This window comes from Ostrea edulis, chromosome 3 (genome assembly GCF_947568905.1).
Source record: "Ostrea edulis chromosome 3, xbOstEdul1.1, whole genome shotgun sequence".
Taxonomy (NCBI): domain Eukaryota; kingdom Metazoa; phylum Mollusca; class Bivalvia; order Ostreida; family Ostreidae; genus Ostrea; species Ostrea edulis.
This window is the reverse complement of record NC_079166.1, coordinates 64,670,566-64,683,065: the sequence shown is the minus strand read 5'-3', so window position 1 is coordinate 64,683,065 and position 12,500 is coordinate 64,670,566. Positions and strand designations below refer to the sequence as shown.

The 12,500-nt window shown below is 34.7% G+C and overlaps 1 protein-coding gene across 27 annotated transcripts in view; it reads right to left on the bottom strand.

The window, feature by feature from the left end:
* Positions 1 to 12,500, bottom strand: part of LOC125677702 (trithorax group protein osa-like) — a 37,196-nt gene that overhangs the window by 23,012 nt on the left and 1,684 nt on the right. For 22 of the 27 annotated variants that reach the window (XM_056158546.1, XM_056158549.1, XM_056158531.1 and 19 more), the window contains 3 exons: positions 7,315 to 7,488; positions 6,555 to 6,755; positions 5,666 to 5,734 (listed from right to left, as the gene is read on the bottom strand). In XM_056158546.1, the coding sequence (XP_056014521.1) occupies positions 5,666 to 5,734; positions 6,555 to 6,755; positions 7,315 to 7,488 (444 nt within the window). The remainder of the gene's footprint in view (positions 1 to 5,665; positions 5,735 to 6,554; positions 6,756 to 7,314; positions 7,489 to 12,500) is intronic. The other 5 variants (XM_056158551.1, XM_056158536.1, XM_056158547.1 and 2 more) reach the window with 1 other exon arrangement.

Sequence of the window (12,500 nt, the reverse complement as noted above, 5' to 3'; positions counted from 1 at the left end):
CTCAGGTTGCCAGGAGCATGCTTACTTTCTCAAACCACCAAAAGTTTTGCTTGCCCCCCCCCCCCCCCTGCCGGTGAAGAGCTGCAAAATTTAGGCCTGTGCATGGCGCTTATGGCCTTTGAGCAGGGAGGGATCTTTATCATGTGACAACAGACCTGTTTTTGTGGTCTCATCTGAAGGACTGCCCCATTTAGTTGCCTCTTGCGACAAGCAAGGGGTACTGAAGACCTATTCTAACCCAGACCCTCACAGTTCAAACTTCAGTTGAGGAATCTTTGTGAATTACGGATGATTCCTACTGTGAATTACAGTTGCAAGGACTATTCATGTAGAATTGATAGCTCAGCTCAAATAGTATTTCACCTGGAAACCTTCCCTCACCACATGTGACTTAGTGATCTTGACCTATACCTAGTAGGAGTCATCCGTAATTTACAAAGATTCCTCAACTGAAGTTTTATTGCCTAAGTTGAAATATATTCGATACAATTTGGATACTGTATTAGACCATGTGTGAATTTGTGACCTTTTGGCCTCAAAAACAAGGTCATCTTTAAGTTGAAGGGGGGGGGGGGGGGGACCTAGAGCTTCATTCTTAATGTGAAGTTTCATTGCATGGAATTTGCGATAACATATGGACACACTGACCAAAATCAATATCCCCCACTTTCATTACAGCAGGAAACAACGAAATCAGTTGGCTTCGGGATTTCTATTCTAATAAAACAGCTGCCTTAAATTTAAATGCACATAACCAATTTCATATTGTGATAATGGTTAAAAATACACAATGCATACAAATGTATTGCTGCAAAATCCATGAAATTTCAATGTTTCTCAAAAGTGTTGTTTTAATAACTAAGCTAATTAGTTCAGTTATTTTCAAAACAAGTTTGAAATTCTTCTGTGAAGCCTGCAACGTTGTATGCTCATTTAAAAATAATGCAATGTATAAATACAAATGAAAGTCAAACAAGAAAATTGAAACCACAAAATGTTTATTATTAAAGTAGTACTTTTAAATATGACTTTCCCAGTTATATCCCCAACATGCAAACACCCTATTAAAAAAAAACTATGCCAAATTCATCAAATCAGTGCTGATGAAAAGAGGGATTCAATTAATTCTAGAGCCTTCATAGTTACCGCTAACGGAAGAGGGTGAAATTTTTATTGGTGTTACAAGTTAAGAAGTAAATATCAACATCTTTAACAGTATTACGTACAATATCTCATTAAAATGGGGATTGATGAAGCAATACTCAGGCTATGAATTTAAAAGAGAAACTCTGAAAAATCATAACAGTTAAATAAATGTTCATTCAAATGATACAGGATGAACCTAACTAAGGTAGGATGCTTCGGTCACAGCTTATTCACAACAGAGGAAATTCTGGCTGAAAACCTCTCTATATATCAAATGGAAATCCTTTCTTTCTCTGGAGTTAATTGCATGCAGGCGTCAATTTCACTTCTATTCATAACTGGCCAGTCAATGCTTCAGTTGCAGCTTACTTCACAACAGAGGAAATTCTGGCTGAAAACCTCTCTCTATATCAGATGGAAATTCTTTCTTTCTCTCAAGTTTTGCATGCAGGCGCCAATTTCACTTCTATTCATAACTGGCCAGTCAGTAATTAACCTCAATTTCTTAGTAACCATCAGAAAATTTTCATGGCCATATTTTCCCTACAAGATGGGTAATGTTTAGTGACATCACTAACATGTTAACTTATGCAAATAGGTGGCTTTAGGTCTGTCTTGAGGCCATACTCACCATGGAAATGTGTTTAAAACATAAATCTTAAAAAGTACATGTGTTTACAGAGTTCAAAGAGTTTTTGAGTGTTGGTATTTTCAGTACTGGCTAAACTTGTCCAGTCTTCATAGTGAAAAGCTCCTCATTCAACACAATCGCGTACTTCTTGCCATCCTGGGGTATTTCCTGCACTGGACATTGGAAATCGTCATGGTTTCATTTCCAAAATGTAACAATAAACATGATGAATACCAACTCAACCACAATTTACAATAGGCTCATTCTTCATGTCAATGTTTTACAGATTTATTTAATTTCTTCAAATGTCCAGGGTTTGACACCAACACTAGTCAATAGCCTGAGACTAGTCAATTTTGTTCCAAACTAAGTAGTCTGGTGAACTACTAAATAATTAGAACCCTACATTATGAAATAATCATCAAAGGTTTTTTTTCTAATTTCATGCAAACTTTCTATCTTCTTTCATTTCTGTTGTATATCACTGTTGTTGATCCAATCGTCTAATTCAAACAAAGTGTCACTACTTCCCTTAAAACTATTCATAATGAACGATACTTTGATTCAAGCATACAATACACACCATTAAAATGTGGTGGTTTGGGGGTGTTAATTTGGTTAACAAATTTTTATTTATTTGTCTCAAAATTTACTACACTAGAAAAGCACAATTTTGCATCCCCTGCACTCTCCTTCCCCATCGCTTCACAAATCCGCCCACCAATTAAGCAGGACTTGCAAATAATAAGCTTTATCAGTTCTTTTGACTTGTATAGTAAAGAACTTATTGTCGAAAAAACTGATGTCATTTCCCTTTCTTTACCAGGTTTACAGTTCCAACAGCAATCCCTTTCTGATTTTCCCTACTATTGCCAGTCATCATTTATGCTATCATATTCATTCACAAAGCTCTTTATACACCTGCACCAAATACCTTTTTGTCAATCCTTCTAAGGATCCCCCCACCCCTGCTTCAAATCATTTCATAAAACAAGTAACAAAATGTGACCAAATTTTATACTGTCGAATCATTTTATTTTGTGGGGGCCAATGTTCATGGGTAAGCAAAATTTTGCTGGTTCGTGGGGACGCAATTTCGTGGGTAAGTGATACGATTCACTGGGAAAGATAACTCTATTTGGTTTAATAAAAAATGTTCGAGGACACGTAAATTCGTGTGTAAGAGTGACGCACGAAATCCACGAACATTAATCCCCATGAACAATGATGATTCCACAGTATTCGGTCGCAGTATTAAATATTTCTAGCCAACTTCGTTAAAAGTTTTGGGACTTGAAGGTGCAAACTATCTTTGCATACAAAATTGTCTGCTAAACTGCTAACATTGCCAATATGTTTTCAACTTGTTCTACTTTTCTTCAGACGAGATCTCGTTCCCATGGACATTAAATTTAGAATGATAGCATGAAATTGCTTGGTCACGAAGATGCAAGTCGTTATTTTATAAGACTGCGGAACATTAATAAGCAAGATTGTAAATACGCAGCGTTCCTGACTGCCATCTGTTGCAGTCAAAACATTTGACGTTACAAATGAAATGGGCAGGTAAGATTCTGTCAATTTCAATCCACTTCGCAACTGTATGCAACATAACCAATATAGGTATCAGACACAAACATGTGATATCTTTTGAAATGCATTGATGATCACTAACTTGTAGTAAATATTCCAATATCATAACCCTTGTACAGAATAATTGCAAGTCACTTCACATACACTATATAAATTTTCTTTAAAGAGATCCTTATTACATATTTTGTGTGTGTCAACTTTTCGTAGATAATTTGCAATGAACAGGAATTTCATTTACCAATGACTTGTTGTTTTTACAACATACAATTCATTGACAAATATTTTAAAGAGAAATCGGATCATTATTTACCTCTTCTCATTAACTTTTTGCTGTAGAATAATGAAGTGATATAGGATACCCCCCTTATGCAACATTTTTCCATTCGAACTATACATTTTACTGCTGTACAGAAATTTATATTGAATTCAAACAAATTCTCATGATATAATATGTTTTGTGCGGATATGTACATGTATAATTATGGTATTTATTCTGTCTATGCATATGCTTTATGACAATTTTTAACAATTAGTCTTTGGCGAGAATCTCACAAGTTGTTATTCAAACCTTTTGTATATTATATATGCAATAAAATAAAGATTTTCCCTACATATTCGCATGTAAAACTTTGATCCTTATTGTGGCCCCAACATTTGATAATAAGCGAATTTACTGTTTTGGGTTGGTTTTTTTGTAATAAATTCCCAATGATCTTTTGATGAATGTTATTTGAAAATATTGAAGGGTAATTGATTATCAGACTTTGTCATTTCTAATTATTCAATTTGCATATAAGATCAGATGGCTTCTCATCAAGCTTACTCATATATGTATAATTAGCGATTTTTTGGAAGGGTCATTCTAAGGCCAAAATTCAGCCCTAGTCCCAATCAGAAATTTATTACTGGCATTTCCCCACAAAACAAAGTGGATGTTTTCCTCCCAAAAAATCTTGGAAGTGCAAGGTTAAAATCATTTTGTTTATTGCATGTTTTCAAGTAAAATTCAAGCAGTTCTGTTGATCAACCATGTTTGATTCCTTTCTAATTAAATAATTCATACAAGTATTGTTCGTAATACAAGTTAATAGATAAGCCATCTTGATTTGTTACCAACAATGGTGTTTTGTACACTGAATACAACGACACAATTGATTAGTCAGTTTTCTTAATTCCCAATCAAGCTTAATATATTTATGCTAAAATTCCTTACTCTGAGGGCCACAGCCCCAGAGTATTGGAGGGAAAATACCACTGAAGATGAGCATACACATTAATAACCTCACCCTCCATTTACACTAAGTCCCAGCTATTACCCATAACCTCCCTCGAAGTCTGTTACTTCCAACATTTTTCTCTCTGCTGACCTTAGTGTTGTACCACTAATTTCTCAAATTTAACCCAAAATGTTGTTTTTTACTTTGGGCTATTAACCAAAAGAGGGTGTAGCATTTAGAGTTATACTTGCAAATATATGATATTGCCTCTAATTAACAATATCATTATTTTACAAGCATTACCCATTGTTTACATATCCATATTGTAATGATGCAAAGTTTCAAGTGAGTAGCCCATGATGTCTCTGAAATGCTAGTATATTTCTGTTGTCAGAAGGGGGACGGGACCCCACTGTATTGAAAGAAGAATGATTAAATTCCAAATCATGGATTCACCTCATCTATTTGGAAAATGACAAATTATGTGGCACAAATTTTGGTACTGGGCCTGGTGGATTGAATGATGTTCAAGATATGCAAAGACATCTTCCTTGTGACCATTAAGATGAAAACGGGATAAAGAATTTTGCCCTACTTTATTGGCAAGTCATGCATTGAGATTTGAAATACAATTAAACATGTCTACAGTCATTTTTGTTGGAACATTCTTTTTTTTCCTCCTACATTTTTCTGAGTAAATTTAGAGTTTAGAAAAGTTGTTTCGCAAAATCTCCCTCCGAATGGAAGTAGGAGGGATATCTCTCAAGTAGTTCTCCAAGGTTAACACATACAAGTAGGAAAGAGAAATTAATGGTGGGTATCCACAATTGCCCATATTAATTACAATGAACTCTCTTATCAACAACTTCTGACCATCACTTTAGTCATCAATATAATACAATTCTTTTTCTTTCAATTCATAGCACACTTCATCTAATCTGGATTATCTGAAGACCCAAACTAACTTTCAAACCTAGAACGAAGCACAACCTCCTCTCACCATTTTCTTCTCTTTTTTTGGCTGACTAATAGAGTAAACTCTCATTGCTATAATTCTATATAAATTCTCTGTACTTACCATATCACCATCTTCAGCATTTTTCTTGCTTCCATTTGCATTTACTCCACTCCAACTAGATGAACTTCCCTAAAAGAAAATTTTAACCATATACATGTTGTTTTTTACCGAAGTTGCAGCTACAAAGAAATCTGCATACAGAGAGATGTGCTTTCTCCTACAAAATGTATGGCATTATATTCATTAACTACCTCTGCACTTCTCTCTGTTTGTGTTCACAAAAGAGGTATCATATACTATGTGTAATTAACATTCATTCATGGAAAATTCCTGGTTACTCCATTTCACAAAGTACACCACATGGACTCGGTGTCACTTACACGACTTGGTGTATTACACTGTCACTAAAAGGTGGCCTTAGTATGATAATCAAACACTCTCTTACAGATGATTTTCGATTCGATACAATAGCATGTACCACATTCTTTATAATACGAAGATTTTTTTTTAATGTTTCATTGTATTTATTGCTCTCTGCAAATAAATTCTACATAATGTAAAAACGTTTAACATAAAGCAACACACTTATCACTTGTCCTAAATCCAAAATGTCGCCATACCCAGGATTTATACATTGGGGTGCATTTTTCAACTCGACTGCATCCATTTTGATACAGCAAAGTTTACTTGTTCATTGGACAATTTTCAATTCCATTGGCTAATCAGAATCCTTGTTATCAAAAGCAATGTTAGCTATGATTTTAGAACCGTATTGAACCGAAACAGACCCTGAATAAATTTAACATCGAATCGAGACCACTACATCGCGATGCATCGTTTCACCCCTATATATGGACTTGGTGTATTACACTGTCACTAAAAGGTGACCTTAGTATGATAATCAAACACTCTCTTACAGATGAACTCGGTGTAAAACACTTTGACTTACTGATGGACTAGGTTGTTGTTGCTGAGCTCCACTAGGTGTGTTTTGTGGGGATGATGATCGTGACGTGGGCGTTGGCTGACGCCGTAATGGTGAGGGTGAAGCTTGGCGATGATGAGGAGAATCATTAGGCATGGGAGAGGCCATTCCTCCTGAAGGGGGTGGGGTCATTCCTGGAGGTTGTCCTGAAGACATCTGGGGATTCTGGAATATGAAAATATTAGTAACATGATCACAACTGGGAATACTCTTTTTTTTTTAAAACATGAAGATCTGAATGCATCTCATTTGCAGAATTGTCTTGTTAGCTTTGTTGTCTTACATTCAATGTCAATCTTGGGACTTTATTCAATTTAGACCTTCATTTTTATTTCATCTCTTTAAAGCATGTTTATTATACCAGTTCTTTCATTTTAATAAATAAATTTTAAAAAATTTAATAACCAGTACAAACATTTAAAGTTGTGACAGTTTCTATTCAAACTTTATTTAATGAAGACATGGACCATCTTTTTGGGGGAGTCAATTCATTACGAATTGCTTTAAATTTTAATTTAAAAAATTCAAATTTTTTTTAAAGCTATGTACTCCCTCCACATGCCAAAATTTGGCACAGTTTCATTTCCCCTAAATATGTAACCAACCCCCCTCCCCAAGTGGTTTCATCAAATGGATACATTGCAAGAAAACAGCATATGTGTACATGACAGCAAAAAAAAAAAAAAATGAAATAGATGTCAACAATATTAGACTTTTAACTTACTGGATGGCCAAATCCTGTGTTTGGCATGTTGGCTGGGCCTGGTCGGTTAAGTGCACCCACATTACCATATCGGGAATTGGGGGAATATTGCCCAGCACTGTATTGGTTTTGTGGCGGCATTTGGTAATTGGAGGGGGAATAACCAGGTCGAGGTTGGTTCATATCGGACATGTTCTAAATAAAATAGAACCATAACTCTTAGCATGTGCATGAACTTGATCACACTACATCATATACATGAATGTAAACATTGACATCAAAATAATTTTATTTTACTGCATGACTTTCAGGAATAAAAATTCTAATCCACAGATGTCAAGTTTATTACAGTAAGCTGTTACTTCAGCCTCTTTTTTCTTCTTCTTAAATCAAATAAATTGAACTTTTTCCTTTCAATCCACAACTGTTGACAATGTTCAACTATTGAAAAAGAGATCTGAACAGCACATGGCTAATCACCATAATGACTATTGTGGGAGAGAGTAAATAATTTCTTCAGCGTAAATCAGGGGTCGTCTCAAAAACTCTGCTTACTGATGTTGTAAACAGTCAATACCCTCAGACACTCAATCATTTAGACACACTATTTACAAATCAAGCCATCCTTTTACATAGCCGACATATTCACAGAGTTTAATTGTGTGTTCAGTGCAAGAATTAAACTTGTGGATCATTCTACTTACAACCGGTTTATGTTTACATTTGTAAAAATGATTGTGACATTTGCCCCTCTACAGATTAGTGCATGAGGTCATTTAGTGCAACTACTAGGATAAGGAACTATTTTCTTTTATCATATGTAAGATCTACCTGTAATTATACCTGATATTCATTCATTCTCACCTGAGACAGTTGATTACTACACCAAAATGGCAAAAGGAAATCGGGTCACATCCCAATACATTTTATAAACGTACAGCTCACCATAGTACATGTCGCTTTCTTCTTATGAACTTAATTGTCATTTACTATAAATCCATCATTAGTACAACAATACCAATAATATTTACTGAACACCATTTGATAGTTTAATAACAACAACAATTCATAAGATGGGATTGCTTTCTTCATTCCAATTTTCACATGGCAAAAAATTCTGAATTTCAAACACTGCATGTTCCTAACCAAATTTCACCTTTGCCCATTCTCTAAAGCAAATGTAACCAATATTTTTACTTTTCATAAATCATACAAGACTAATGCAAAGTGCATCTTTGTAACATTGCAAGCAAAATTTGCACCATAGTGTAGGTTCAATTAAGCAACAAATTATAATATCAAAGTCCCAATTTGCAATCATCAGACTCTTTCTAGACAGCAAAAAGCATTGTTCAGAATGGGCCATACTAAATTCCTTCTTTTATTTTCCTCACAAATTTATGCATCACATCATGACATAGAGGTGCAAGTAACAGGAATTATATTACATCTTTTGTAATCAAAACGATGAACCCGACTTCACACACACTATCAATCACTTCAATACTTTCCCCCTCCGAAGTTAGAAGCTCCAATCCATGACAGGAAGAGAACAAAATAGGGGCCATGATTTAGAGGATGCTTTCACAAAGATGTTACTGCGAAAGAAAATCTTCCAGTAAGTTATATGCATGTTTAATCCATCTAATTATCACTCCTTGTAGCCATTCTTGCAGCCTATATACGAGTTTGCTGTCCCTAAGGTTGGAAATGCCTAGATTCTGTGACAAGTTAACAGATGGCAGCATGTACCAGAGACACCATCAGACTTCATCAACAAAACTTATCCAATGTTAGCCAATAGTTTCAAAGGTCATAATTAATATTGAAGGAATAGATTTCTTTAAAAATAATGAAATCATATAAAATATATATTACATCAAACAGAATGAATGATATTCCATCTACCTAAGCTAAATTTGAATGTGAAATCAATCACACAATTCACCATATGACTGAAGCAAGGGACTCTTACCAAAATGTGGATTTACTTTCAATGGCAGTGTATTGTTTTAATCAAATCAGTCAGAAATTGACTCAGTTCTATGAAAAACATTATACCTGAACCTGCCTTGCTAGTAGGACTGATGGCTTTTGAAAACTCTGGACAGACACGCAGTTAAACAATAAGCAAATGCTCACCAGCACTATAAGTTATAATAAGATAAATCCATAAGAATGATAACCCCCCAATTCATCATCCTATCTCACATGAATTTCTGGTTAAGTTAAATCATCTGACTCTATAATCATTAAATTATTGAAAATAAATTGTGATCCATCATGTGTTAATATCAGTTTTTGCAGAAGTTTTTAGGGTCACATATATATGACATTCAGTCCTGTGTAGTCAATGTACTTAAAGGACTGAAACAATTCTGTCAGACCAAAAACCTACAAAATTAAACATGGACATTTTTTTCTTTACTAAAACTGCAAAACGAAAACAATTCTGTAGCTAAAACGTCCCAAGATGGCCCCCTGATAATATCTAAGTCGATCCATGTGGTTTTAGACAAACTCATTTACAAACTTTTGAGCATTCTGCAACTCAACAGTGCAAATAAATGAATTTATGAATCGGTGTAATATCTGGCTTTTTGTTTTGGACAGACTCTGATTGACAATTACACTTACTTTTATCTATATTTTACATTTGATTCTGCATTTTAACAGCCATCTTTATATCAACAAAACTTAGTTACGATTGATTTTACCATACTAATGCACCTGTATCAAATTACATCACATTACTTTCTTCCTCTGTCTCTCCACCCCTCTTTTTTCTATCTCTCTTTCATGTGTATGAACTGCATTTGCATTTAAGCAGTCTTCACGAAAAACTTTGTGAAGTACAGGCCCTTCGGGCCTCCCAGTATAATAATTTTGCAAGCCCGAACAATATTTTAATGGCCCAAAATATTTTATCTAATTTGACCACTTGTCATTTGCAAGATGTTGCATGCTGATTCTACACTATAGATACATGTATGTTCTACTGTAGGAAAATATACAACTGACATTAAAAGGATTACATATCTTATTTTTCAAAATATTAATCTCGCAGATGACATCAGCAGCTCCTGTTCAGAATCTGCTTTGTTTTGTAATCACCATGTACAAAACATTTTTTCTCAAGAATTAAATCTTAGCAAAGGCCCACCCTTGGTCCAATGGGGCATGGATTTTCGTTCTCTTTTCTCCATGGCTTGTGCGACCGTTTTTCTTTATTTGGATCTGATGGTTGTGATTGCTAAATACGCTTGTGAGGTTTTGAATTTCACGGACGACCCCCCTTCCTACATGGGCACTGGAAGTTAATGTAAATATATAGTATGTGCATGTATTTTTTTATACATGCACATACTATATATTTACATTAACTTCCAGTGCCCATGCCTCCCTATACATCAGAAAAGGCAGCATGGTTGAAAAATGATCGATGCGAAAGTCTGAGTCAATCTCAGACTTTATTTGTAATATATACAACACATACAATAAAACATTTACAGGCCCGTCGGACTCCTGGGTTAAATATTTTTAGAAGCCCGATCCCGATTTTACTGGCCTCGGGCATCGGTTAACGTCGAAGACTGTTTAAGTGGCATGGATCTCAATGTACTGATATTAAAAAAATAAAATCAAAGCAGGTAGGTAGATCTAAGTTTTCTTCAAATTATTTTTAGGGGGTTAGTTTATAATTTTATGCAACTTCAAGAAAAGAACAAAATAAGGGCACCAATAATATATTTTCAGTTTATGGATCCACCAAACCAAATTTTTCAAGTCTTTGAAAATAAAAATAATGGATTTTTTCACCTTTGTCATTTATTTTTCCAGAAAATTTATACCCGATCAACAGGGTTTAAACATTTAAAATGCATCTGGGTCTAATACATGCATTTAAAACATATCATTGATTCAAATATTTCAATGTCTAAAAAAAAGTGTGTTTCAGATGTTATGGAGCTCTATAGCACATTATCACAAAACTTTTATGAGGATGAAAGAGGGGCAAGCTGTAGGGAATGCTCCACCTTTCGGAGGGCGTGATTTTAAATGAAATCAGCTTCGATGTCTGAAGAAGACGGTCTGAAAGCAACACATACAGCCCTTGATTGGTGTTGGATTCATTTGGAACAAAATTCTTACTATAAAAAATAGTTATATTGATTTTCTGTTTAAAGTGAGTAAACAGAGTTCCTATACAGTGGAGATATTAAAGTGTGTAATACTGTTCGTGTGTGTGGGTTTTTTGGTTTGTTTTTTTTTGGTTCCTTTACATTCTAAATTGAAAGTATTTAAAACCAACATTTTTGAATTGAAAGAAGTTTCAATTTATTTTTATTTTGTCACCACCCAATGGAGATTTTTGTTGAAAAAAATCTGTAAACCTAAAACTAAAATAACTTTGGCCTAACAAAAGTTGATCATGCAGGTCACAATGTCAGACCTAAAAGTTAAGAAATCGGACCTTGCACTACAAGTATAGTATTCTTGCAGTGGTAGAGCATTCACTTCATAACAGGGAGGTCGTGAGCTAGAGCTTGCTCATGCCATGGCCGCTTCAAACCTAAGACGTAAACAGAAGTAGTGATTTGCCAGAGGTATGGGGTTGCATAGGATCCCAATGGAGCAACGCCCCTGGAGGGGGGTCTTGCAAAAAAAGAAAGGGTTTTCTAACCTACCTTGTTTTTCAAAGCTCGGGATCAGGATCTAATGACCATAATTCAATTATCTGCCCTTATTTACCCAAAATTGTCAAAATTATGGACAGTATCATAGTTTTAGTGATTTACACAATTTACTTCACTACCAGGCACGTTTTTCATTGAGCATCTTATATCCACAGGAGTTAACAAACTACAGACCTTTTCAACACTTAATCCATAAAAAAAAAATAAAAAATTGACCTACCTTAATTCTGAAAAGCATACAATAGGAACCACACAATAATTTAGGGGGGGGGGGGGCTAAAGGGCATTGAATGATTTAATATAATTTTAAAATTCATGATCATCCACTGTCAGCATGGTCAGATAAGTTTTCAAAAGTTATAAATTAAATAAAATGGTAAAGCCTCATATGATAAGAATTTCTTTCATAGTTCTGTATATACAACTCCAGTAGTACTTTTTAGGTCAATTGAAGTCAAATATGTAAACAAGAAAAAAAATCCATCACATATGAAAAGAGGTTAAATAAAT